General features: G+C 55.2%; 1 protein-coding gene and 1 long non-coding RNA gene across 2 annotated transcripts in view; both read right to left on the bottom strand.

The window, feature by feature from the left end:
* The window catches only part of LOC122903103 (splicing factor SWAP), a 69133-nt gene extending 68764 nt beyond the window's left edge, over window positions 1-369 (bottom strand). The window contains exon 1 of the mRNA XM_044243558.1: window positions 7-369. Within this exon, the coding sequence (XP_044099493.1) occupies window positions 7-224 (218 nt within the window). The 5' untranslated portion in view covers window positions 225-369. The remainder of the gene's footprint in view (window positions 1-6) is intronic.
* A 9237-nt stretch (window positions 370-9606) lies between these two features.
* LOC122901984 lies at window positions 9607-14299 on the bottom strand. Its single transcript, XR_006383721.1, has 3 exons — window positions 14175-14299; window positions 13045-13165; window positions 9607-9677 (listed from the first exon to the last, which is right to left on the bottom strand). It is a non-coding gene; the product is annotated as an uncharacterized LOC122901984 (long non-coding RNA).
* Window positions 14300-27034: the final 12735 nt, after the last annotated feature.

The raw sequence follows: 27034 nt of genomic DNA, 5'->3' as shown, positions 1-27034 counted from the left end.
ACCGACCTGTCGATGAGGATCTTGTGGTCCCCCATCCAGGGGATGAGGTGCTGTCCCTGCTCCTGGGCCAGCGCCCGCTCGTCATCCCGGAACAGCTTGCAGGCATAGCCGAAGACCAGCAGCTCCACTCGGTTCCCCCCACCGCCGGCACCGCCGGGTCCGGCCTCCTCCTTCGCGCCGCTTTTCCTCTCGGTTTTGGCACGGCCTCCGCTCGCGCCGTACATGACAGCGTCTCCGGCGTCCAGGCTGGTCCTCTTCTGCGCCGCGCGGATGTCCCCAATGCCTCCGCCTGGCCTACCCCCTCAGTCAAAAGCGCCGCATCCCGGCCCCAAACTCAACACCGCCGCCATAGCGGGCAACAAAATGGAGGAAGCGCAACTTCCGGCGAGGGCAGCCCTACTTCCGGCGAGCAGATTCCGCAGATTCGCTACTCCTTGGGGCCGTTCGAGGCGCCAGGAAGTGTTTTGGTTCTAGCCTTTTGCATTCGGAGGCGTCGCCACGGTAGGAGCTGATGTGATCAAAGGATAGCGCGTGTGTGGTGTTCGTTTTCTCAGACCGTTGTCCAGAGCAGTGGCGAAAGCGCGGCGCCGGATTACGCGCTACCCGCATCGGGCCTGCCGGGCGCTGGGCGGAAGGAGGGCGGGGGCTGCGCAGGCCGAGTGCGCGGCTCTCTGGGGCGGCCCCTCCCTGCGCCGGGGCGAGGTCTCCTGGTGCCTGCTGCTGGGGCATGGGTTGGGCCCGAGGGCTGGGCCCTGGCGGACCGGGAGATTCTGGGGCTGGGGAGCTCTTGGGCTGGAGGGCTGGGGGCCCAGGGCCCGAGGGTTAGGAAGCTCGGGGAGCTCTGGGGCTGGGGGACCGTGGAGCTCTGAAGGTAGAGGCTGGGGGCTGGGGGAGCCCGGGGAGCTCTGAGGCTAGAGGCTGGGGGGGAGCGGGGAGCCCTGAGGCCAAGGGCATGGGAGCCAGGGAGCTCTGAGCCTGGGGGCTGGGGGTCGGGGGACCGGGGAGCTCTGAGGCTGGGGGCCAGGGGGCTGGGTAGCTCTGAGATTGGGGGCTGGGGTTCAGGGGATGGGGAGCTCTGAGGTTAGAGGCTGGGGGACCAGGGAGCTCTGAGACTGGTGGCTGGGGGCTGGATAGCTCCGAGGCTGGGGGCTGGGGTCGGGGGACTGAGAATCTCTGAGTAGAGGCTGGAGGGACAGGGAGCTCTGAGGCTGGGGGCTGGGGAGACCCGGGGTTGGGGGCAGGCCCTGCCCTGTCCAGGGCAGTCACTCCAGGTTTCTGAGGCCTTGGTAACTTCTGGGTCCTGGGGATCGGGACCCTTATCCTGTCCATCTGGGAATGTTTCCGTAGCAGAAACTGAAGGGCTTAGCAAGCCGTGAAGGCCCTCCCGGTAACCTGGCTTCAGGGTCTGGGGACTCATGTGGGAAAAAAGTAGTGGAGATTGGTACAGAGGGCCTGGTTCTAGGAGACCAGCCACCTGGATGTGGAGTGACTGCTACTCGAGTGCGTTCCTCCTGGGCCTCGGTTTTCCCACCTGTGTATTCTGAAGGAGAGTGGCACCTTCCAGTCCAGTCTAGACCTTCAGGGCAGACTGCCCAGCGGCTGGAGTGCAGAAGCACTTCTTGGGGCCCCGAGCACTCTCTGAGCTGTGCCTCAACTGGCAGTGAAGTAGATGTTCTTTCCGCCAGCCCACATCTCTTGTCGGTGAAATACAGCTCTTTCTGCTAATAAGGTTGAGATAAGGTAATGCATATAAACGGTAATAGGCTTTTAAAAATTGAGCCACGAGCAGTTTCTATCTCAGGCCTTTACTCTTGTGATTTTTTTGGCTGTGTCACTCTTCTGGCTTTTTCTGGGCCAGGCTTCCCATCCAGGTCCCAACTCTGTCCCCTTTTCAGCCTGGCTGTAGGTGTGCACACTAAGTAGAATTTCCTGCACTGGTCCTCCCTTCTTGGGGCTGATCTGCCCTTGGAGCACCAACCACCGTCTCACATTACATCCTACATATAGCTCCTCCCAGTATTCACTCCAGGAGAGCAGGAGTCTTGTGGGTTTTGCTGAGCATCCCCAGTTCCTGGGCTAGGGCTTGGCACACAGTTGGCCAAGCATGGATTTCTAGCTGGAGAATGAACGTGACAGAGCCATGGTCCTGTCTGGCTCTACAAGGCTGCCTTGCTACCACCGAGGGGGCATATCGTAGCTTTCTCAGCTGCTCGGTAAGTCCCACCGGATGCCCTAGGCGCCTGCAGGTCTGGTGGGATGTTGGCTCTGCTTTGAGCTTTTCCTGGAGTTCAGGGAGCTGGGTGAGGCCCAACGCTCCCAGCCAAAGTTCTATGGTCCTTTGACCTGTAGGGATTCTGGAAGCCTTCAGACCTGTGCAGGTAGCTTTTCCAGCCTGGCATGGGATTTTGAAGACCTGGGTTGCACTCCTAACCCTGATTTCAGTTCCACTAGAATTTTGAGTTCCATTCTTTCTGAGCCTCTATTCTCTGTAAAGAGGGGACAGGACAGGACTCTGTCCTTCGGAAAGCTGCTGGAGGTCTTAGCGCTGATAGCTGGGGATGTCCATTCTGCCCCAAGTGTGTTTTCAAACAAAAACGCTGAAGCATGTGTGTGTTGGGGGACGTAGGAGGTTAGCTGTTGAACCGGTTCAGTGGTGTTTGAACTGTGGGTCGCAGTCCGTTGCTGCCTATGGAATCCATTTAGAGGCTCATAACCAGCATGAAAACACGAAGAAAAAGTCCCTACGTTGGTTCTCTGCATTTCCAAGTGAATCTTAGAATTAGCTTGCCCAGTTCTTCCCAGAAGCCTCCACGTGTTGCTGCTGGGACTGCCCGGGGAGGGCTGACACCTTGATGTTTGCTCCTGCAATCTACTAGGCATGCATCTGCTGAAAATTCTGTTAGTGTTTACTCCGCAAACTCGCGATCCCTTTTAAGTCCCACTTGCAAATAGCTTGTTGCAGAGAGGACGGTCTTAAAACACTGTGTGTTTGGCTGCCTTGTCCAGCTTCATTATTTCTTATTCTTTATCTGTAGCTTGGTTTGGATTCCTGACCTGGACAATCACATGGTCTGTGACTGATGCCCACTTTGCTTCTTCCCGGCCCCACCCTTTGTCGTCCAGTCATTCCTCCATTCTCTCTCCACCCAACCCCCCTTGTAGCACGCGCGCCTCTGCTCTGACGGAGGGCACATGGACTTCGCGCACATGCTCAGCTGCTCCTGATCTCAGTGTGGAGGTTTTACCACCTCTACTGTTGAGTGTGGCTCAGGGTGGGGGTTGTTGGAGACCACCCTTTATCAGAAGAACATTCCCTTGTATTCCTAGTTCATTAGGGTGTGTGTGTGTGTGTGTGTGTGTGTGTGTATTTTAATGAAAGATGGTAGAATTTTATCAAATGCCCTTTTTGTAGTGAGATGATTATTTGATTTTTCTCTTTTAATCTAATAAGTGAATTACGTTGATTTTCTTTTTTTAAAAAAATATTTTATTTACTTATTTATTTGACAGCCAGGGATCACAAGTAGGCAGAGAGGCAGGCAGAGAGAAGAGGAAACAGGCTCCCCGCAGAGCAGAGAGCCCAATGTGGGGCCCAATCCCAGGACCCTGAGACCATGACCTGAGCCGAAGGCAGAGGCCCAACCCACTGAGCCACCCGGGCGCCCTGCATTGATTTTCTAATGTTAAAGTAACCTTGAATTTTTCAGATCATCTCAACTTGGTCATGATATTTTATTCTATATATACATTGCTGGGTTTGATTTGCCAATGTTTTGTTTAGGACTTTTTGTTGTTGAGAGGGGAGAAGACCTACAGTTGACAGAAGTGCAGAATATGTAAGGAGCTTGTATGAATCAGTAAGAAAAATAATTAAAAAATGGGTGAGGGCACCTGGGTGGCTCAGTTTGTTAAGCATCCGAGTCTTGGTTTCAGCTCAGGTCATGATTTCAGGGTCATGAGATTGAGCCCTGCACTGGGCTCCATGCTCGGCGGGGCATCTCCCTGAGATGCCGTCTCTCCCTCTGCCTCCTGCGCACTGGTGTGTGCAGTGTTTCTCTAAATAATAATAATAATAATAATAATAATGGTGAAAGATTAACAGAGGCTTTTTTAAAAAAGGACATGTAAATGACAATAAACATATGGAAAGGAACTTAATCTCTGTCAGGGAAATGCAAATGGGATACCATTTGGACCCCAGAAATGTAAGCCCCAACGTGAGTAAGAGTGGGTAGGGACAGGCGGCCATGCGCACCTTCATCTGCCCCTCGTGGGTGTAAGTGGATAAAACCTCTGTTTGGTTTATTCAATTTTTATTCTGTTTATTTGTTTCCTTAGTTTGTTTATTGCTACAGCCACAGCAGGAGACCTGGACACAGATGTTTCTGGTGCCGTTCATTGAGTGGCCACACACTGGGAAGAGCCCGTGTCCATCAGGAGTAGAAGGGATGAGTAAATTGCGGGTGTGGAGATACGTGATGGGGTATGACGCAGGGAGACGGGCTGCTGCCGTTGGCACGCGCGTTAATGGGCCCTGCAAATGATTTTGAATGAAGGAGGCAAGACAGGAAAGTGCAGACAGTGTTGAAGTACACGCACGAGTCCATGCATAAAAGGCAAACAGGCGGAATCCCCCTGTAGTGTTTAGGGGTGTGTATGTGGCTGGTGAGGTTAAAAAGAAGCAAAGTGGAGTTACAGGCGTTACAGCGGGGGAGGGGGAGGCAGACGGTCACCCTAGGATACCTGGTCACCCTAAGATGCCCGTTTGCGTTGCCGAACTGGGGGGTCACTGTGTGGGTGATCAAAACTGTCAAGTGCTGTTTTCTCTAACGCCTTTAAAAAGGAAAAAGGACATCCCGGCTGTAAGTTGTTACTACTTTCTATATTTTAATCTCAGCTGCACCCACGCACATACAACCGTACTTCTTACGGGGGCTTGCTGTAAACACTTGGAAGCTGCTTGTGTTCTCTGGAAGGCGCCTTCCTGTTCTGTGATGGGGCGTTGTCACCAGCTTATGTGATTTTCGTTCCCACAGGGGAGTGCGTGTCGGGGGACGCAGCCGGTGTCTCACAGGGAGGGTGGGTTTTGGGCAGGACGGCAGCTCCTTCCCTCCCTGCGGAGGTTCCTCATCTGTGGGACTAAGAACCTAGCGGGCCGGGGTCCCCCCCTGCATGCTAACTAGTCATGGCTGGTCTGGGGGAGGCAGAGGGAATGCCTGTCCTAAGATCATGCACGGTGACAGGCAGAGGCTGGAAGTCAACAGTCACAGGAAATGGGTCCATATGTCTAGATTTTCGTGACAGTCCGTTGTCTTGCATTTACGCTCTGTTCAGCTGAATGGGGTCTGATCTTTATACATGTGGAAGGGCTCCTGTGAGGAAGGCGGTGAGTCAGAGTGATGGGCCCTGGGTCCCAGTTTGGGTTCAGGGTGATGAAAAGCGAACCAGTCACGCCACCTTGCCCGCATACCCACTGTGTGTCAGAAAACACGGATTTGTATCCCAATGACAACAAAAATCCATGACTCCTCCTTGGTTGGGAATTTTGTTTCGTGACAAATGACACGGCGGCCTCCAGGAGCCGGATGGAGCGGAGAGCTGTGTTTCTAGCGAGGTGCTTTGTCTCCTTGAATAAAAGGAAGATTCTCTTGCTAACAAAGAATGGGTGCTGGGCGGCCCAGCCAGCCCCAGCAGCTGCGTTTTACATTATTCCCGCTCAATGTGTAATCAAGTGGGAGGGGGAAGCCATGTAAACATATAATTACTGCAGAGGGGCGTCCGGTCTGTGAATCTGCAAGTGCTTGGCTGGAAAACAGGAGCGCATGTCGCCCAGCGCTTTGTCAGTCAGGTTTCGGTCTGGAAAACAGGCGGTTCCACGGAGGGAAGTTAGTGAGCACATAGTAAAGTCCCAGGGAGAGCAGCACACAGCCGGGCTGGGCAGCCCCAAGCCCCCGCCACACTCCGAGGGAGGAGTAGGTCAGCAGTGACCCCCACTGGAGCCCAGACTGGGCCCCTGCGGGAGCTGGAGGCAGGAACTGAGGAAGAAACTGCACCTGATGATGGAGAAAGCCCACAGCCTGCCCCCCTCCTCCTGCCCTCCGACAGCCACGCGGTGCCACCATTGGCTGGAGCCAGGCGGAAGTGGGGGCTGAGCCCCCTGGGACACTGGGCCCAAGGCAGTGTTTGAGAGACTGGTGGCTGCCTCACCCCGGAGCACCTGTGTCACCCACTCAGTCCCCACGAGGCTGTGCTACAAAGAAGCAGTGGGCCTTGGGGGGAGTCATGTGTGCCGAGCCTCACGTCCCCAAACCAGGACAATGACAGTTTCAGACCTCCCAGAAACGGACTCTTCAGCCGGTCCGTCAGGACCGCCTGGTCAGCGCTGGTCGGGTCCTGTTAGATCCCTGCCTTTCCCCAAAAGGGAGTAACGTCGCCATAACCAGACTGCTTTTATTTTTGTTTATTTTTATTTTGGAGAGAGAGAGAGAGAGAGGATCCCAAGCCGACTCAGCCTGGAGCACAGAGCCCTACGTGGGGCTCGACCCCGTGACCCTGAGATCATGACCTGAGCAGAAGCCGAGAGTTGGACGCTTTACTGGCTGAGTCTCCTGGGTGCCCTAAGAAACCCACTGATCTGTGCGGTGATGGCCGTGTTCCTGCTCCATTTGCCTGTGAAAGTCGCTCAGCTCCTCGGAGCTCCGGTCTCTCTGCTGGCTGGATGCCGCCCAAGTCTCAAACCGTTGAATCAAGTCAGAAAGACCTTTACGGTTTGGCGAGTTGAATTTTGTTTTCTCACAGCCTCTTCCTGAAGAAGGCGCCGTGCAGAGCTCGTGGGCCCGTCCAAGGCTGCGGACAGGCAGGGGCCTCCCGGAGCCTGCGCTCCTGCCCGCGGTGGAGGCGGCGCTCTGCGCTGGCCGCGAGGCGCTCACAGCCCCTGTCGCTGAGAGGCTCAGAGCTGGGAGCGCACATCTGAAACGCCTGCGCAGCTGGGACACAGCAGAGGGAGGGTTTTCTTAGGATGTTTTCTTTTCTTTTCTTTTTTAATTATTTTTTTAAAGATTTTTATTTATTTATTGAGAGAGAGGCAGTGAGAGAGAGCATGAGCGAGGAGAGGGTCAGAGAGAGAAGCAGACTCCCCATGGAGCTGGGAGCCTGATGCGGGACTCGATCCTGGGACTCCGGGATCATGACCCAAGCCAAAGGCAGTCGTCCAACCAACCGAGCCACTCAGGCGTCCCAAGATGTTTTCTCATTCAGTCTCTGTCTGCCCAGCTCTGCCATCGTGTCCGTGATAGCCGGCGTCTCGGGTACCGTGTAACCCAGACTCACCTCCTTCAAGCCGGTGTGTTTTTGGTTTTGTTTATTTGACGGAAACAGCGAGAGAGGGAACACAAGGAGGGGGAGTGGGAAAGGGAGAATCAGGCTCTCCAACAAGTAGGGAGCCCAATGTGGAGCTCGATCCCAGAACCCTGGAGTCATGACCTGAGCCGAAGGCAGGTGCTTAACTGACTGAGCCCCCAGGCACCCCTCAAGCCGGCGTTGTAACCCCCGAGTCTGAAGATGAAGCCGGGTTGTGCCGAAGACGGTAGCCTGTGCATCGGCTGGGGAGGTTTGATGGTAAAGACCACATGCTCTGCCCTTAGTGACCATTTCTCTGTCTTCCCACCGTGTCATTTCCAGAAGCTTCGAAAGCTTGGGAAGAAAAAAGCACTCTTTCAAAACGAGGGCAGTAACAATACAGTGAACTCCAAATGCACAGATCTACCCCCCACCCCGGCCCATGCTGTTTGCTAGGGTCAGAAACTGCCACAAGACAACCCCCTAAATAAGCAGCCCCGTCTGACCCCCCTGCTCTGGCCCATGTCATCCCCAATCTGTCCCTTCGGTGTGAGAGTCTCCGGGCCGTCGTGGGGCAGCCCTTTGGGAAGCATCTTTGTTCCCACTGGGGCGTGTGCTCAACTCCGAGGCTGGCCAGCCTCGTGCAGCTCTGCTGTGTCACGCTCCAGGCTTCGGTCACCTTCATTTACCGATCGCACCGATTCGCTGACTAGATAGGAGACTGTGTTTTACTCCTCACCAAATTCTTCCCGGTCATACTTTAACTCACCGGTTGGCATGGTATTCGGGCTGGACTCCGGGCACCATTCCCGAACTGGCATTTCAGTTGAGCCATCAGGCTAAATTTGGGTCAGACATTACCCGGGCCTGGGGTGCCCCGGGGGACTTCAGAAACAGAAGTGTGGTTACCTTCGTGTGGTCCATGGATCCCTGATCGCAGCTGTCCCGTGTCTTCCATTGCCTTGAACTCCTGCCAAGTTGTTCGGTTAGACACGGAGGGCAGCAGCCCATGCACGTGCACCGTGAAGAGGCCTCAGATGGCCAAGGGGCTTTGCAGGCGTGATGAAGTTGAAGGTCTAGAGATGGAGAGCCTGGATTATCAGGGGGACACGCAATGTGATTGCTGGGGTCTTTATAACCAGGAGGTGGCCATGGGCACATTGGGGGAGCAGACCACGGGAAAACGTAAGCAGGCTGGGCGCTGTGGCGACCTCTAGAAGGGAGCAGCAGAAAATATTCCACCCTGCTCCAGGGCTCCCACAGAACCAGCCCCGCCCACACCCGGATTGGAGCCCCTTGAAGGCTTATTCTGGACTTCCAGTCTCCAGAACTACAAGATGATAAATTTATGTTGCGTTAAAGCCACTGACTATGTGGTCGTTCGTGACAGCAGCCTCAGGAAATCAACACATATGGTGGTAGCCCCATATGTAACTGTTCGAGGAACCGCCAAAGTCTTGCACATATGCTGTACCACGTGCATGCCTACAGCCCGTGGTGTGGTCCGTCCTGTCCGTCAGCCATTTTAGCAGGTGTGAACCCCGCTGTGGTTTGGATTTGTACTTCCCTAGTGACTAATGAGGTTGAGCATCTATTTTTTAAAAAATTTTATTTATTTACTTGAGAGCAGGAGAGAGAGCGAGTAGGGCGAGGGACAGACGGAGAAGCAGACTCCCTGCTGAGCAGAGAGTGGACATGGGTTTTCGAGCTGGGACCCTGGGATCATGACCTGAGCCGAAGGCAGATGCTTCACCGACCGGCCCCTGAACATCTTCCCATGTACTTGTCAGCCACGCAGGTCTATTCTCTGGTGAAGTATCCCCTCAAATCTCTTAAAAATTACAGTATTTTTCCATATATCAGGATATACTGATTGGCTTCCTTCTTGAAATGAACTAGTCCCCTGTGTTATATCACGGTAGCTGAGTTTTGCCCGTCTTTACACTGCAGATAAACGGAATGCTGTAGTGTCTGGCGTCTTGGTCCTGATAATGTCTGCGAGTCATTCCTATCGGGTTCTTCTCCGGGTTCTTCCGTCTCACTGCTGGATAGCATCCGGTCGTGGTAACAGCATCATTCATTTAACTGCTGTGCTGTTTCCCGGCATCGGAGCGGTGTGCATTTGGGGGGTCTTACAGACGGCGCTGCTGTGAGCCTGCTCATGCCTGCCTTTCGGGGAGCAGTTACCCTGGCATTTGCCCACGGCAGGGATTGGACCAGGGGGTTCAGTGTCATCGAATGTCATCGGGCATTTCCCAGGTGACCCTGTTTCCGATCAGGGCAGCCGCCACGGTCATCCTTTAGTTGTTGTGGCACAGGCGAGTGTCGAGGTTGGAAACCTGGATGGGGGATAGGGTGAGACCGAGGGTCTGCCGGCGTGCAGATGACTTGGCGAATGTCTGCTCGGGGCTCTGCTCCACACCACCGCAGAAAGCACATGGCCTCAGCTGTGGCCGGGGAATTTATTTAGAGCCACGACCATTTCCCTGGTGGGTTGGGGCGCCGGCGGGGGGACTCCGCCTGTAACTGGTAGACAGCACTGAGGTGTTCTCGCTGTTGCCAGGTTACCTTTGCTCTCTGTCAAGTGAACCTGCAAAGGGCCAGGTGGCAATGGTGGCCTCAAAGGGCTCTTTCAGGGACATCCTCAGCCGAGCCCACACCACAGCCAAACCTCTTCTCCAGATCAGGGACGGAAGCAAAGTAGTGACACGCTGTCTTTCCCCGAAACACTGAGCCCAACACTTCATGATTTGCTTCCACCAGGGGCAGATACGGTTTTGGCAACCCAGCTGTGGACCAGTTCCTTGTCCTTCCATCTTCCTGAGGCAACCTGAGTGTTTTGAGTCCTGAAAATGATCTTTTCCTCTCAACCACGGGTATTAAACTCAGGTGCTTACAGGGGCCAGATGTGATGCTCAGGAGGTCACTCAGTGCTAGAAGGGGGAATTGGGAGCACCTCTCTCTAGAATTGAGGACACTTGCCCCCATGCCCAGGGGCTCTGGGGGAAGCTGAATGTCTGGTCTTTATGTGCCCTCCCCTTTTTAAGTCGGAAAAAGCAGACCCAATAAAGCACTTTCCCTCGGGCCAGCACTTTGCAGTCTCCATTCTGAATGCTTTTGAGGGGGTTGAACCTGCACAACAGCGTTTCAAAGTGGAGGCTCCGGTGGAGAGACCCCAGGGAGAGCCTGAGCGCCCCAGTCCTTCTCCCTGTCCCTGGGCCTGCACTGAGAAGGGCACCCTCGCCGGGATGCACTCCCCTGGAAGAGGGGTGGCCCACCCACGGCCGATGTGACTGAGGACCACTGTCCTCCCGCTGAAGGGATGGAGAGGCGGGGTGATGGCACTCAGCCGGGGCGCCTGCGGGGGCGGTGTGGGGTGGGCTGCATCCGGAAAATTCAACTGGTGAGGGCCTGCGGGGTTTACTGGAACCAGACGCAGAAGAGCAAGGGGCGGTCCAGGCGCGAGCCCCAAGGCTGATCAGCATAGAAATGCTGGCTGGCTGGGGGGGCTCTGCTCATCTCTCTGAGGGCCCTGCCATAGGGTCCTTCGGGTTGGCTGGGCGACCCTGGGACAAAACCCACCCCAACACACCCTGGTCAATGTCCCCGAATGCCCAGGCTCCACCCAGCCCACCAAGACCCCCACCCCCACCCCTGGTGCCTCACGCTTAGGGAGAGTATGGAAGTGAGGATTAGTGGACTCAGGGATCTGACAGGCCTGAGCTGGGTGTGCCAGTTTGTGGGCCCGGACACAGGTGGGTTTTGGGGTACAGATGTCTACCTGTAAATTCTCTCCTTGAATTTTGTGTTCAGCTGGGGATGGGTCAAAGTCCACAGAGGATTTTTTTTTTAATCCAAAGCAATATATAAATATTTGGAAACTCATCTCAAAGAATAGAATTACCTAGACTTTTGGGCCAGGGCTCTGGCCTACAGACACTGTTCTGGGCCAAGGGGCAGCTGTCCCCGTGGACACAGTCCTCCCCCTTCCCCTCCTTAGCACTGCTCCTGAGGGGTCTGTGGGTAGCCTGGGAGAGGTCAGCTGCAAGGTCTTCTGGGAGTGTGGGGCAGTGCCTGGTCATCACCTGCTGGAGGCACAGGTCTCTACCCACTCCAGCCACTGTGGCAGCTCAAAGCCTCCTGGGAAGCTGGACGGGGAGTCAGGGGTTGGGTGTTGGGGGCAGGCAGCAGACTGCATCCCAAGCACACAACTGCATCCCCAGCACTGACACCTCCCCCCCACCCCGCCCTGGCCCCCTCTTCTCATTCTGGCCTCTCAGAGGGTCTGATGCCCTCACATGGTCCGAGGGCTTCATGTCACCATTTCTGTGTCTCTGTCTCTGTCTCTCTATTTTTGTCAATTTCTGTCTCTCCATCTGTGTTTCTGTTTCTGTCTCTATCCCTCTCTCTCCCTGTCTTTCTCTCTGTCTCTCTCTCTGTCCCTCCCTCTCTGTCTATGTGTCTCTCTCGGTCTCTGTCCCTCCTTTCCTCTCTCTCTGTCCCTGTGTGTATTTCTCTCTCTATCCCTCAGTCTATGTCTCTCCGTCTGTCTCTATCTCTCTGTCTCTACTGACTGGGCAGCCCCTGGGTGTGGAGCATCGTCTGCGAAGATACCCTGCCCAAAGCCCGTCTCCATCTGCCAGGCCCTGCTCTGCGATGACCACAGTCACTACTGAGGGCCAGCTTCGCAGTGAAATGGTGAAGTGCGGGGACCCCAGGCCATGTGGCTGGCTTGCCCACTCCCGGGGCAGAGGCACCTGAGCCATGAGGTCAGCCAGGGTGGGGGGGGGGCTCTCTGCACAAGCCTGGGCCTGGCTCCCGAGGGACAGGGCTGCTCCCGAGCCCAGGGACCAGAGCATCTAGGGGACAGTATCCACTGAGGACCAGACGGGCATCGGTCAGCTGGTGACGGGTGGGCGACTCTGTTCCTGCAGGTGGTGAACAGTCCCAGGGGACCATGACAGGAGCGATGACACAGTCTCTCATCAGGGACGATGCAGGGTCACCTGAATGAGGTATGACAGGAGCGATGACACAGCCTCTCACCGGGGACGATGAATGAGACTGGACAGTCCTTGGAGCTGACTCCACATCCTGACTGTCTGGTGCCTGAGGTGGGTGGTTCAGTCAGGGCTTCTGTGACCCAGACTCTGCCTCTGACAGCTCGGCCAGGGCCCTGCTGGCACCACAGCACCCTTGTGCAGACAAGGAAAAGGCCCTGCTTCAGGGGACACCTAGCTACCTGGCCCATGCACCATAGGCTCCTCCTCAGCCCCCTTGTGCCCCCTCCTGGTCATCCTGAGCAGTGCACAGCCTGCTCCACCAGCCTGGGCGGCCCTGACTCAGCCCTTGCAAAATGGGCTTGAAGCAGCTTGAAGGTTGAAAGCACTCCAGGCCTTCCTTCTAGAAATTCATCCCAGGGAAGTAATCAGGAGTGTGTGCCAAGATTTATGATCATAGCAGTGTTGTTTATAATGGTGGAAAAATTGGAGACAATCTAAATGTTTAAAAATAGGGCTCCATTAAGTAAATTATTGTGCAAAAAAAAAAAAAAAGTAAATTATTGTGCAATATTCTCTGAGCATTCCAAGCATGCATTACAAATAATGCTCTAATGTGCACAAGGATGTCTGTGCAAGGACATGCATTGTGGGCTTATTTGTCAGAACAAAAGGCTGAAGTAAACGTCTGTTGTTAGGGACCCACCTGAACTGTGAGGCGTCTGCGCAGCGGGGCTCTGCTGTCTCCTCATGGTGAGGGCGCTGCAGCCTCAGGACGCGGACAGATCCTCAAGATGTATCTGAAATGTCCAGAGGCGTGCTACCATCTGTAGAAAAAGATGTGCGGTTACAGATGTAGGTGTGTAAGCGCGTTTGTGCTCAGACTTTCGCTGCTGAGGCCAGCAGCTCACTCTGGCTCACGTCCCTGCCCTGGGTCCCCCTGGCATTCTATTTAACCATGGGACTTAATTTGGGGAGGAAGTAAACAAAACATACCCTAATATGCAAAAATAATGGGGGGAGGGCATCTTGTCAGTTTGGGGATGCGTCCAGCCCTGCCAGGATGGGGGATCCCTCTCTGGCCCCACGGGATCCTCCCCACTCACCCTTTTCCTGCCCCAGCCCTGGAATTAGCTCTTCCTCCTGGAATGATGGACACACATGCCCAGGGAGTCCCTCCTTCCTGTCGTTCAAGGGAAGCGGCACATCAGTGCTATTAGGATCAGAGAGCCGTTTGTGGGGGTAAGGCCCCATGACAATGTGGGGGAGGATGGGTCACAGAGGACTCTAGCCCATGGATACCGCGTGCTGCATGGGGTGAAGTAGAAGATCAGTTTATGGAAGATGCAATGTGCCTTAGGTCTCACACTCTGAATTTGGGGCTGGGACCTTTCCCTCCCGGGAGCTCCCTACACGGCTGGTTTGGCTTCCCTGCCGGTCCCCTCCTGGGTCCCGGCTCTACCTCCCACCTTTCCTTTATGCCCTCTGGTTCTGTCAGCCCCCCGGGGCCACCCTGGGGTCCTGGGAGATGTGCAGTCCCCACTCCTCCCGCAGGGGCCTCCTCTAACTGTGGGCTCCTAACCAGAGCTGCCTCATGGTCCCTAGACACAGGGCCTGGGATGGGCTAGCTCACCATGAGGGTGGACAACTTCACGGGCAAAAAGCAGGCCCTGGGTGTCACCAGCATGTCCAGAGAGGAGCTGTCTTGGGAAGGACCTAGGGCCGTTTCCTCACTGGGTACTTCTCTGGGCACAGGCAGAGGGAGACAGCTAGAGGTGTGTCTCTCCCCCATCCCCAAATCCCCTGCCTGTCCCCAGATCCCCCCTTCACCCTAACCTGGCAGGTCCCTCCGAGAACACCGTCTAGTCTGTGGTCTGTCTCCTGAGGCAGGACAGGACACAGCAGCGCGGCGGCCCGTCTTCCAAAACCACATCTCTTTGCCATCACTTGGCAGGGACTCCCGGAAGCCCGGAGGAAGCCCCCCAGAGGACAGGACTTGAGAGGCAGGGGAGGAAGTGCTGCCGGTTCAGCGGGCAGGATGGAGACTCCAACAGCTTCGTTGCTCAGGGCCGGCTCTCCTCCTGCCTTCTGGGGTCAGCGCCAAGGACCGGGCCATTTTCCGCAACTGAACAGATTTTTCTGTGACATTTCCTTGATCATTTGCGAATAAATATTTCCCCAATTGGGGACATTTCAATTTGAAGTGCGCTGGAGGTGAACGTGGCTTCGGCGCTCACCAGGCAGCAAGGACCTGGAGGGCGCCCCCGTTCCAGTGCTCCCTTCCAGGAGCCAGGAGACCCCCTTCCGGATGCCCGTCTTCAAGGGCAGGGGCTCGCCGCGTTTGGCTAAACCAGAGGACTCCGGCTGCTGCTGGCGTTCTCACGCAGCGACCCTCCGGCGGTCCACGCTGCTCGGCGCCCGATGGCGAAGCCCGGGTGCGCGGGTCCCGGCTCCTCGCGGGGGAGCCCCAGAACCCGGCACGGCCCACTCGAGCAAGCGAGCATCCACCTGCAGGGAGGGCGCGGGACCCCAGTCCCCAATGCGTGTCGCGAGGTCGTCACCGCCCTTCCCCCCGGGGAGCGCGCGGCGGAGGGCTCGGTTCTCGTCAGCACCAGCAGGACCGAGGCGGCACCGGACCCTCCCAGGGAAGACCCTCCCCACCCCCTTCAGGACAGAAACTTGTCACTTACAGCCCCGCCCAGAGCTTGGCCCGCCCTTTCCCGGGGGCGTGGGGGTGGGGCAGGACCGCCTCCGACGGGTGGGCGGGGCCGGGAAGGGGCGGGGCGTCTGCGGAGCCGCGCCCACACGGACCGGGCTCCGCCCACTGCTCGGACCCAAGTGGGGTCTCCCCAACCATTACTTACTTACCAGTCGCCAAGGTTTTGGGTTTTTGACACACGACGCATGCCGGGGGAGTTGCGCTCGGTGACCCCACTCCCGCGGCGCCTCGTGGGGGCGGGAAGCACGGCCGGAGTCATCGGGAGGCTGAGGGTCTGAGCTTGGGGGGCAGCCCGGCTGGCTCCCCGTGGGCGTGTGAGGGGCATTTGCGGCGCAGAAGGAAGGACTGCGTGTTGCGGCCGGCCCGCCGTGCGCCATCAGGAAGCTTTCCCTCCCTCCCTCTTGTCACCTTGGGCCTCAACCTCAGGCCCCGCATGGGTCCCCGACAGCCCAAGGTCCCCTCCCGCTGTGACCTCACCAGCCTTGCAGGCCCTCCAACCTCGCATGCTCTCCAGAAAGACCCCCGACTCGTCCAATAGCTCCTGCAACTGCCCGAATGGGACTCTGATTGGTCCGCATCAGGTTGCATGCCCAAACCCCAAATAACGCAGTGGCCAGGGACGCTGGGCATTGTTGGGTGACCTACGTCACAGCATTCACGTGTAGGAAAAGGCAAGGGCCCTATATACACCAGAGCCACTGGAGGCAGAGGGTCAGCCCCCAGGGAAAGGAAAACCGCAGGTGCCAACTTTGGAGAGTGACCTTTACTGAAGGCCGCCTGGTGCTCAGTGCCCGCGGCTGCGCCCCGTCCCTGCACCAGCTCTCTGGCTCCTCAGGAGAGTCTATCTAGTGAGCCCCGGCACTGCAGCCATCAAGGGCAGGTACTGGAAGAAGGCAGAGACCCTGGGCTTTGCACACCCTAAGTGGAGGGAGTCACACTTGGCTTGTCCCTGACACAAGTTTACTGAGTGTGTGCTATGTGCCAGGATGGCTGAAGTGGAGGGCACACGCCAGTAAGGACACAGGACAGCCCCGCCCAGCAATATACCCAGCATTGGGTCACACCCAGACAGCCCCTGCGGCGTTGTGAATCCTGGGGGCAGAGAGCATACCCACCAGCCCCATCTCCCCTCTGCTCCTACTGGGGCGCGGGGGAAGGACCTGCCTCCTAGAGCTGGAATAGGAGTGTCAGAAGACAGGGGTGTTGGAAGATACAGCTGGGGGCTGGCTTCTTTCTGGAGCCATGCGTTTGGATCTGTGGGTTTGCCTCACAGAGCAAGAGGGTTCTTAGAGGGTGTGGGATCGTCCAGCTGGGCTCTCCAGCCTGGCGGGAATGTGTCTGTGGCCATGCTCTGAGGTTCACAGCTCACCCTGAGTCCCTGTGGGGTGATGGGTGCCAATATGTCTCCCTGGAACCCTCAGGTCCCCCCGAAGGGCACAGCTCAGGTAGTGACATTGTCACACCTGTGGGCCTGAGCACTCTGGTCCAGGCTAGAGGCCCCTCCCTAGCCCCTCCTTCCTGGCATGCCCCCAGCAGACCCCAGAGCCTGCGCCTGCTTTGGCCCAGAGGGCGAGGCTGCACAGGTCTGGGACCCGCGTCCTAGAGGGGCCTGAAACAGATCAGAGCCATGGCACAGGTGAGGCCTCATCTTCTGTCATTCTATCTTGCTTTTTGGTGGAATCCAGCCATGGACAGTGTGCATATGTGCGCATGAGTGTGAGTGTGTGTGTGTGTGTGTGCGTGCGCGCGCGTGTGCACCCGCAGCTGAGCGAGAGCAACCCCATTTGAGCACTGCCGTTCATCTTACTGGACCCTGGACTGAGGACAGGTGGTCAGAGAGCCAACACGTCCACTCAATGGTCTCTAGAACCCACGTGTTTGTAGAAGCGCTGGTCTCAGCCAGATAAGCCAACAACCTCGTAGAAGAGATGATAGTGCAGTGCACGTGACTCGCGTACAGCAGCGAAGGCTCAGAAGCACAACTTACACGTGGTGAGTCCATCCCAGAAGGCCTCAGGCCCCGGGGTCATCATGAAAGCGGGCAACACACTGTCCACGACAGGCCATGTGTCTAGGAGGAAGGCCGGGCTACAGCACAAATAAGCCAGGGGGAGAGAGGCATGCACTGAGGACCCTGACCTGTGGGTGGGAGGAGCCCCTGCGGTCCCGCCGTGCTGAGCCCCAGGCCCCCATGCAGCCGGGGTCTGGGACTGTGTGAGTGTAACCCGCATCACGGCTCAGGGCGCCTCTGTCCTGGCCGCTGCGCACCGCCACAGAGGCCACCATGACCACACAGGGGAGGCCGGAGCTCAGGGCCTGTGCTCCTTGCCCATCCCACACACGATTTCACCCACTTTGCTCTGTCATGACCCATTCTGGACCCTCAGGCCCCAGCGTCCAACGTGGCTTTAGACTCTGACTCTCCAGGAGACTCCTTTCCTAAATTAAACTGAATTCCTGAATGCCACCTGTGCCACGGGGACATGTATGGGGGGGGGTTGCTAAGGCTCTGTTCCCATGGAGCCGGCGCCCAGCAACTGAACGTGAGGTGCCCCTGGAGGGACGTCAGCAGAGCTGGACTCTGGCTACGTCTGTCCTTGATCCCCGTCCTGGGGCATCCAGGCTCCTAACCTCCTCCCTGCCCACGGCAAGGTCACATCCTACTCGCTCCCTCCCCCCGGGACGTGGGAGCTCACTTCTGTGTCTGTCCCCATGGGGACCTGCTCATGCCCCTCATCGCCCCACAGAGGGTGTCTAGGGTGGTCACAGAAAGTAGAGAGACCTCATCCTCTTCGTGCACCCGCTTTCCTGAGCTTCTGTGCCCCGAGGCACTGCCCTTGCCTCTGCCCCTGCCCATGCCCCTGCTTTCTCCTGGTCCTTCCTGGACTGGAAGCATAGGGGGAAGGGCAGGTGATGCTGCTCTAGCCCAGCTTCCTGCATCTGGTTGGTGGGAATGAGCTGACCATTACCCTTCACCCCCTCAGAGACATGCTCCCCAGAGGATGGGGTGGGGGCCCAGCTGGGACAGAGGGTCGGGCCCCCGCCGTCCCTACAACATCCCAGGCACCATGCGTCCACTCCCCCGGGGCCAGAGGTTGAGTCACTGTCTCTGAGCAGCTGACCGTGGCTCCTCCTTACTCTGTGATGTTCTCACCATCAGAGGCACACACAGTGGTACATGATTTTCACCTCCATGTCAGTAAGCAGGACCTCAATGCCCCCACAGGAAGCAGCTGCTGCCCACACAGCCAGGAGGTGTGGACAGGGACCCTGCAGACAGATAGGCAGACAGACAGCCCTGGTGAACACTTACTAGGCTTTCTGCCAGCCATGGGGCCGGGAGCAGCTCAGTCCCCATGCAGAGTCCTGTTTGCTCTCCTGGGGCTGGGGGCAGGAGGCATCCCCTGATTTGCTGACCCTCTCCTTCCCCCAACCCCCTCACACACCTCCACTTTTGTCCCTGGGAGAAGACCCCCCACCCCCAATTTCAGGCTTGTGGGCAGGACGTAAACTCTGCACCCCTAGGCCCGCAGCCAGGATCCGAGGGGACCCCATACCCGGGAAGTCCCTGAGCTCCATGTCCTGGTCACAGGATGGGCTCAGGATGGGGACCCACCCAAGTAGGCCTGGCAGATGAGATTCCAGGATCTGGGACTTGGAAAGGAAGGCGAGGAGGGCAGGTGCGTCCTGGACGGGAGTGGACATTTGCACCGGGAGGGGAAGGTCACCTCCCTAAAGACAGCACAGGAGGGCAGAGAGAATGGGACAGGGGGACATACCAGCAGAGGTACCCTGTGCACCCCGTGGGCCCGCAGACTGGAGGCGGCACCCCTCCCCCCTGCACCTGCCAGTCCAATGGCCCTGCGATCCTGGGGCCTCAGTCCCTTCCTTTGCTCTTCTGGGGCTCCGGCCTGACTGGCGGTGGCACAAACTTTACTAGGACGTTCTCGTGCGGCTCCCAGAGGCTCTGAGTCACCAGGGGAGCCGGTGCGGATCCAGCTCAGGACCTGCTCCCGGCACGTGGGACCCATGCCCTTGCGGCTCCCAGAGAACTGGCCTGCGACCCCACCGCCCTTGCCAGCCACGCCTGCTCAGAAGTCCAGGGCACAACACAAACCTCTCATTTGCAGAAGCCGCCGCTGTTTTTCTGAGCTTGCGTTTTCACTGGCGGCTGCTCCGCGCCTGTGCGGTTGTTCAAATTCTTCCGTAATGAGAGAATCCGGCTCCTTTCCTCCGGGCTGCGCTTGAGGACCCTGGGCACCTGGCGGCCCGGCCCAGCCCAGACGCGGCTCCCAGTGCACAGAGCAGCCAACCGGAGAGCCTGCCCAGCGGCTCCCCTGGTCGGTGCCCAAGGTCCCTGGGTCTGGTGGGGGCAGCTCACAATCCAGGGACCCCACCCAGGGACGGGCACAGGGGAAGGGAGGAAGGAGAACTCATTCCTTCAGGCATTCATTTGTTTCTTCAACAGGTGTTGGTTGAGTCCCTACCTTGTACCAGGCGCTGTTTCCTGCCCTGGAAGCACAGCCTTGAATAAAACAACCAAACCCCAGCCCTCCTAGACGTTCTAGTCAAGAGGTGAGATCGACATTTATTTCACAGAACACACAGTGTCTGCTGGCAACTAGAGGTCTGAGTCAGAGGGAAGAGTCAGGGAGTGCAGAGGAGGAGGAGGAGGCAGGGCTGCCAGGTGCTGTTGGCCAGGTTGTGCACTGCCCAAGTCTGCCAGTACAGTTCCCATCAGTCATTCTGGAGTTATGCCCTCACAGGGCAGTTTCCCGGCAGATGGCAGTAATGTGTCTGAGGAAGGGCCTACTTGTACTTTGCCCAGAGCCATGTCCTGGGCTCACAGAGGTGGGAGGAGTGGGGGTCCTGTCAGGATGACACAGAGTTGGGAATGTCACTTCCAGGCACCTATGCGGCCTCAGGCAGCTTCTATCATGGCACCGCATGTTCCAGCCCCCAGCGGGCTCAGGATGAGCCATCAACTCAATGTCCTCAGTCCTCACACAGGAAGAGAACTCCAGGGGGAGGGAACAGCTTGTGTAAAGGTCCCGAGGCAGGGAGACCGGTGTCTCAGGGACACAAGTGGCCAGTGTGGTGGGAGGGATGGAGGAGGAGGATGTCCGCAGCTGGGAGAGGAGGCGTGTCCTGGCCCACAGGTCACGGGGAGGAGTTTGGATTTTATTCTCAGTGTATCTGGGAGCTACTGACTTAATTGTTAGGATCAGTGCTGCTGTGGGGCTGAATCAGGGCAAGGGGGAATGGGTAGAAGGGATTTCTCATTTCTTCCTAATTACACCTACTTAAACATGATTAAACTTTCTCCGAGGCGAGCAATGCTGAGCTAGCTGATTATATTTCGTGGGCACATCGCACGGAATGAGGGCGGCATCAGGGCTGTCATTCTCACGCGGTGTGCACCACGGTGTGGGGTAGCCGTTGTGATAATGACATTGTAAATTCTCAGGCAGAGTCTGTAGGGGTCCCGTCCACAGCCGGTTTCGGGGGCATTTTCCCTGTTCTGTGAACAGCAAGAGCGGGAAATGGTCTCTGTATGTTGTGATGTGTAAATCACAGTGATGTTTGCTTGTACACAAGCTTGCTTATTCTAGAAATGCTCAGCTGTCATCTTTCCCCCCACAACGGGGCATTGTGTCTACACCCTAGTAATGGGCTTTAACGAGTTCATATTTATTCTCATGATAAAAGAAAGCAGAATTGACTTTTCCTAAAGTCGTGAGTTTGGGAAATCCTGGAGGTGAGGAGGTGGTGGCCGGCAGTGATGCCCACAGCCTCCCAGGTACCTGGGCGGGGACAAGACCTGGCCAGGGGCCCCAGGTCCATGTGGAGAGTGCCTGAGTCCAATGGGCTCTGCTGGGCCACATGGCCATGCCAGAAGCCACCCTGGTGGCAGGAGGATGAGCCCCCCCGACGGCTCACACCTGAGCCCCATGGGCTTACATGGACACAAAGGACCCAAGCCCACCCTGAGCTGAGAACAGCACTGGGACAGGGACCCCTTGCTGGGGTGTTGGAGGAGCAGACATCCACATGGCTCCCCACCAAGAGCTCCAGCCTGTGTCTACACTGGGTGGAGGTCCCAAGGGTGTGGTTTCACCTCTGCCCCTCCCCTGGACACCCATGAACAGGACTCTGCCAGGACCTTGCTTTGCCCACGCCCTGAGCCAGGAACAGCTCTGCCCCTTGTATCCTCCGGACTCGCGTTCCTGTGCTTCACATGAGGAGTGAGCTCCCCAGCAGAGAGATGGGACATGGTACTTTATGCAACCCCCAGTGTGGGTCTTGGTGAGTAATTGGCATGTCAGCCCAGCTGGGCTGTGGGTCCCAGGTATGTGGTCAATGTTTCTGTGAGGGCGTTTCTGGATGAGGTTGGTTGTGACATCAGTGAGAATCAGTAAAGCAGGTTGCCTCTGTGGTGGGTGGGCCTCACCCAATCAGGGGATGGCCTGGAATGTGTGTGTGGGTGGGAAGGACTCACAAGGAAGACTGGCTCGGCCCCCACCTTCGTCCCTCTCTGGACAGCTCCTCTGAAACGTGATACCTCTCTGTCATCCATGAATAACCCTTCATACCTTTTCTGCTCTGGCTTCTCCCAGAAGGGACGAGCTCTTCCTGGCATCATGGGATTCCAGGAAACCTCTCAGATTCCATGTGTCCCAGCACCTGGACCATTGGGACACTCAGTGCACAGGGTGCAGATCCCTGCGTCTGGGGACCGAGTGGGCATGTCTGGGTCTGAGGAGGGCTGGGATTTTGTGTCCAGCTGTGTGGGCAGAGAACGTTTCTGAAGCTCGCAATATTTCCACAAAAATTCGTTCCCCAAATTTATGAGCCTGAACAGCAAATTCATTTTTGTGACACAGAATGAAATAAGGCATCCATTTTTCTTGTTTCTCTTTTAATTCTCTAGGCACCATGTGCATTACTCCAGGTTGTCAAAATGTTTTAACTCATGGATGTTTTCAAAAACGTATGTGATTACCATGAATATGGAGGAGGGTGCCCTTTCCTGAGAATAGCCTTGGGGATGATTCCGATTTGTCCTTGAGGGGCCATGGTGGGGACAGGAGAGCCAGGACAGAGCATGGGGCAGGAAGGGGCCATCCTGGACAGAGAGACTCCCAGCTGCTCTGCTTGCCTGCATCCACAGACCTGGGCTCAGCATTGCCCGTGACTTAAAGGGCTGTTGGGGACGAGGAGTAGTTAGCAGAGGGTGGGACAGCCTGGTCAGGGGACTCCTAGAGCCTCCTCAGCCTCCTCCAGGAACCCTGTTTGTGGCCTGTAGTCCTGGGGCCCCACAAAGGCCTTGACACAGAGTGGGTCCTGGAAGGGTCCAGATGTCCCTAACCCATGTCCCAAGAGTTCTCAGTGACCCCATCCTCAAGTCCTTTTGCCTCCCTGGGCAGTGGCAACTCCTGCGACCCCCACAGAAATGTCCTAGGAGGTGAGCACATCAGTGGCTTATTTCAAAGTGATCCAACACCTCTCTTCTAATGTCTATTCCTGACTGCTCTTATCCAAGAATGCTGTGGATACACTGATCATCATCTATTCCAGGAAACAGAGATTGTAGATCAGTGAGTCTTCTCAGGATGCTGGGCCTGTTGGGTTCTCAGTTCTGGGTCAAGGGACCCACCAGTGTCCCCACCTTGTCCCAGGGATGTTCATGCTCCCTGTGGTGGACTTCTGTTAAGGAGATTCTGGGAAAAGAGGTGGGGCTCAGCTCCTGTCTTATATAGAGGTGTCCAGGACAAGAGGGACAGCTGCTGGGTGAGGGAAAGCTCCACATCAGCAAGAGTGTGAGATAATAATAATTATGGTAGTAATAGTAGGCACACCTTATGCTCCATGCCCTCCCGTGACTCCATCATATCTCCTCCTCTCCCTGTCAAGAGATCCCATCATCCCCATCATGATCACTAGCACCATCATTGCCACCACCATCATTGTCACCATCATCGTCACCATCATCATCACCATCATCACCATCATCACCACCATCACGACCATCATCACAACCATCGTCACCATCATCACCACCATGATCACCACCATCGTCACCATCATCACCGTCACCATCATCACCATCATCATTCCTATGTCACAGCTGAAGAAGCCCAGTCACAGGGAGCTCAGTGATCACCACATGATAAAGCAATTAAATTGCTCCAAAGCTCACAAAATCCCCCTTTCCCTTTGGTTTTCCTGGACCAACATGAGCAGTGGTGACCCTAGACTGACCCAGCCTCATGTGGCCAGCAGCAGGGAGGAGGAATGGGAGGGAGGGTTCACCTCCATCTTTTTAGGCCATGACCCGTAAGTTCCTCCCATGACCTCTGCTTACAGTGCATTGGCCAGGACTGGTCACTTGGTCACTAGCAATGAAGTTCAGTTGGGAAATGAAGTCTTTCTTCTGGTCAACCAGGTGCCCTGATCCTGGTGGGCTTCTAATACCTAGAAGGGGAAGATGTTGAGGAAAGAGCCTGGAGCCTGCATTTCTAAGTTCCTTGTGAGCTCATGCTGCTGGTCCACAGACCCCAGGCTCACATGCAAAACTTTAGGGGCTCAGACATTCCTGTGTTCTTTCCCTGTGGGGGGCACCAGCTGAGGCTCGCGTGGGAGGTTCCTTTTTGATCCTGTGACTCATCAGCATCCAGGGGCCACGATGAAGAGCTTTCGGTTAACCCCTGAGGACAGAGCTGCACAGTTCCTTCAGCTAATTACTGTAGCACTTCCCATGGTGCCCTCCACCCCTACACGGTTGCCGAGTCACCTGGTGACTGTTTGTTTTCCAGACATTGATTCGATGTGTGTTATGAAAGCAGAGAGCTGGCTTAGAAAGGGGTAATTTCTCCTGTTGTTATCAAACACACACCATGCATCACCAAGCCTGCTCATTATAATTTCAAATGTGCTCAGAGAGGGGAACCCATAATCCTCCCCAATCTCTGCCTCAAACTTCAGAGGGGCAAGAATCTGGGTTCCAGCAGGGGCATGTGAAAATGTGGAGCCCCTGCATGAGGGCAGAGGACCCCTGTAGCACTGTGGGCAGAGACTCGTATGCCTTCAGGGTGCAGATGGTACCGGGAAGGACGAGACCACATTGAATGGGATGCCCCGCCTTTCTCCGTGCATGCCCAGATGTTGGTCACTCCCCAGTGGAGTGTGACAGAGCACCCTAAGTGTTAATTCCACAGGACTCAGGGCTCTGCAAACACAATGATGTCAAGTCGCTGCGTTGCTTGGGCCCAGCCAGGGGAGGATGTGTAATACTTTCCTGGGCGTCAGCCGTCCACACATGGCAGTAACTGCTTGGAAGGACTCACTGACCCGGATCCAGCTTCTAGGCATCCCAGTGAGGTGGGGCAGCTCCCGCCGTGCCCCTCCTCCTATGACCACACTGTTCCACACGTGGTGGGGTCAACCCACAGCCGTCAGGACCATCCAGTCCTGTAGGGTGAACCAGAACTACCCAGACAGGTCATCATTTAACCAAATCTTGCACTTAATCCCTGGAGATATTTAATTCCATGTTTTTCCTCCAGGCTATCGTTAGTTCTGTCAACATTGTTGTGGGTTCCCTACATCTCACTGTCTCTGCACCATCCCCCCCCCCCCCCGCCACCGTGTGAACATTCCCCCGGGTCGATTCTGAGAAGAGGAATTGGTGAGCCACAGGGCGTCTGTGGTTTCTGTTCTAATAGGTACGCCCGGATGGCTCTCCACCAAAGGTTATTCAACCTTGACGTTCTCACCACCGCCATACAAGAACCCTGGTTCCACATTCGCAGCCAGACAACCACTTTGAATGTTTCCTGGCTGTCTGTAATCTCCGTCCTGTGAATTGTGTGCTTCTATCCTCTGAGTTTCTGTGCGCTGCTTATCTTTCTCGGATTACCGTGTGAAGGCGACTACACGTCGTACACGTGAACCCCTCGTTACAAGTTGTGTGAATGTTTTCTCCCAATTTGTGGGTAATCGCCCAGCTGTATCTTCAGTCATGTAGAAGTCAGAAAAGTTGGTGTCGTCAAGCTTACGTGTTCTTTATTTTACCTTGCTGCATTTAAAAATTTTTTTAAATTTAATTTCAATGTAATTGACATTAAGTGTATTATTAGTTTCAGAGGTAGAGTTCAGTGGTTCTTCCGTTGCATATCACACCCAGCGCTCACTCCATCACGTGCTCCCCTTAATGTCCATCACCAGCTACCCAGCCCCCCACCCCACACCCCTCCAGCAACCCTCAGTTTGTTTCCTAGAGTTAAGAGTCTCTTTCTACATTTTTGTTGTTGCTGTTGTTCAAGGTCTTTTGTCACTCCAGGTTGCATTTTCTTATACTTTTGCCCAATTGTTTGTATAGTTTTGTTTTATATTTAGGTCTTAAATCCATTTTAAATTACTTTGGGAAATGAGGTGAGGTTGAAGATTAATTTTATTTTCCCACAGTAATAGACAACTATGACAACATGGTTTATTGCCATCACTCCCCTATGGATTCAAAGTACTTCCTTTCTGGTCTGTTAAACTCATGTAGGTTAATGTCTCTGCTTCTGGACTTTTCTTGATATTCTATTGATCTGCCTGTCTATTGATATGTCTGTGCCTACTTTATATGCAATGCATTTGTTATATACATAATGCTGGGAGAGAATTGCCACTTTCCTTCTTGTCTTTACAGTTCTTGCATGTTTTTGAAATGAATTTAGAATTGATTTGTCAATGTCCTCGAAACTTTGCACTGAGGCTTTGATTGGTATAGCAGTGGAGACATGCATTAAAACGGGAAGAATGTCAGCAATACGATTTTGAGGCTTTCTGTTTACAAACACAGCAAATGTTCGCTTCCTTTTTTCAGGGCTGTTTTATAGGCACCTTTGTAAAAATCTCCCATTTTCACCAGACTTGCTCACTTATGTTAAAGGTCTTGCTGCTATAATAAAGAGAAATTTACTTTTTTTTTAATTTTTATTTATTTATTTATTCAACAGACGGAGATCACAAGTAAGTGGAGAGGCAGGCAGAGAGAGAGAGAGAGGGAGGAGGAAGCAGGCTCCCTGCCGAGCACAGAGCCCGATGGAGGGCTCGATCCCAGGACCCTGAGATCATGACCTGAGTCGAAGGCAGCGGCTTAACCCACTGAGCCACCCAGGCGCCCCTTATTTTTATTTTTATTTTTTTTATATTAACATGTCATGTATTATCTGCTTCAGGGGTACAGGTCTGTGAATCATCCGTCTTAGACAATTCACAGCACCCACCGTAGCACATACCCTCCCCCATGTCCATCACCAGCCACCCCATCACGCCCACTCTCCTCCCCTCCAGCAACCCTCAGTTTGGGGAAACTTAATTTTTCTGTGGAATCTTCTAGTTATTGATCATCATGAAGACAGCTTTTATTTTTGTATTTTGAATTTTCCTCTAAGTCCTAATGATTTGTGATGTTGAGTAATTGCCTTTTCTGTGTACATAATCACATTCTGCAAATACGAATGATTATGTCTGTTTTTTCAACAACTACACATTTTTCCTTGTCTCCTGTGTTTTCCACAATCTCCATCCAATATCCTTTGTAATAGGGATATCAGACCTGTTTACTAGCTGCTTGACTTCAGTGGAACAGCTTCTTTTTTTAAAATTTATTTTATTTATTTTTTATTTTTTAAGATTATATTTATTTATTTGACAGAGAGACACAGCAAGAGAGGGAACACAAGCAGGAGGAGTGGGAGAGGGAGAAGCAGGTCTCCCGCTGAGCAGGGAACCCGATGGGGAGCTTGATCCCAGGACCCCGGGATGATGACCTGAGCCGAAGGCAGAGGCTTAACAACTGAGCCACCCAGGTGCCCCATGCTTTTTTTTTTTTAAAAGAAGTATTTTATTTATTTATTTATTTATTTACCTATTTATTTCAGAGGGGGAGAGAGAGACAGAGAGAGAGAGCTGTGTACGTGTG

This window comes from Neovison vison, chromosome 3 (genome assembly GCF_020171115.1).
Source record: "Neovison vison isolate M4711 chromosome 3, ASM_NN_V1, whole genome shotgun sequence".
In the NCBI taxonomy this organism is placed as follows: Eukaryota; Metazoa; Chordata; class Mammalia; order Carnivora; family Mustelidae; genus Neogale; species Neogale vison.
This window is presented reverse-complemented; position numbering and strand designations above follow the sequence as displayed.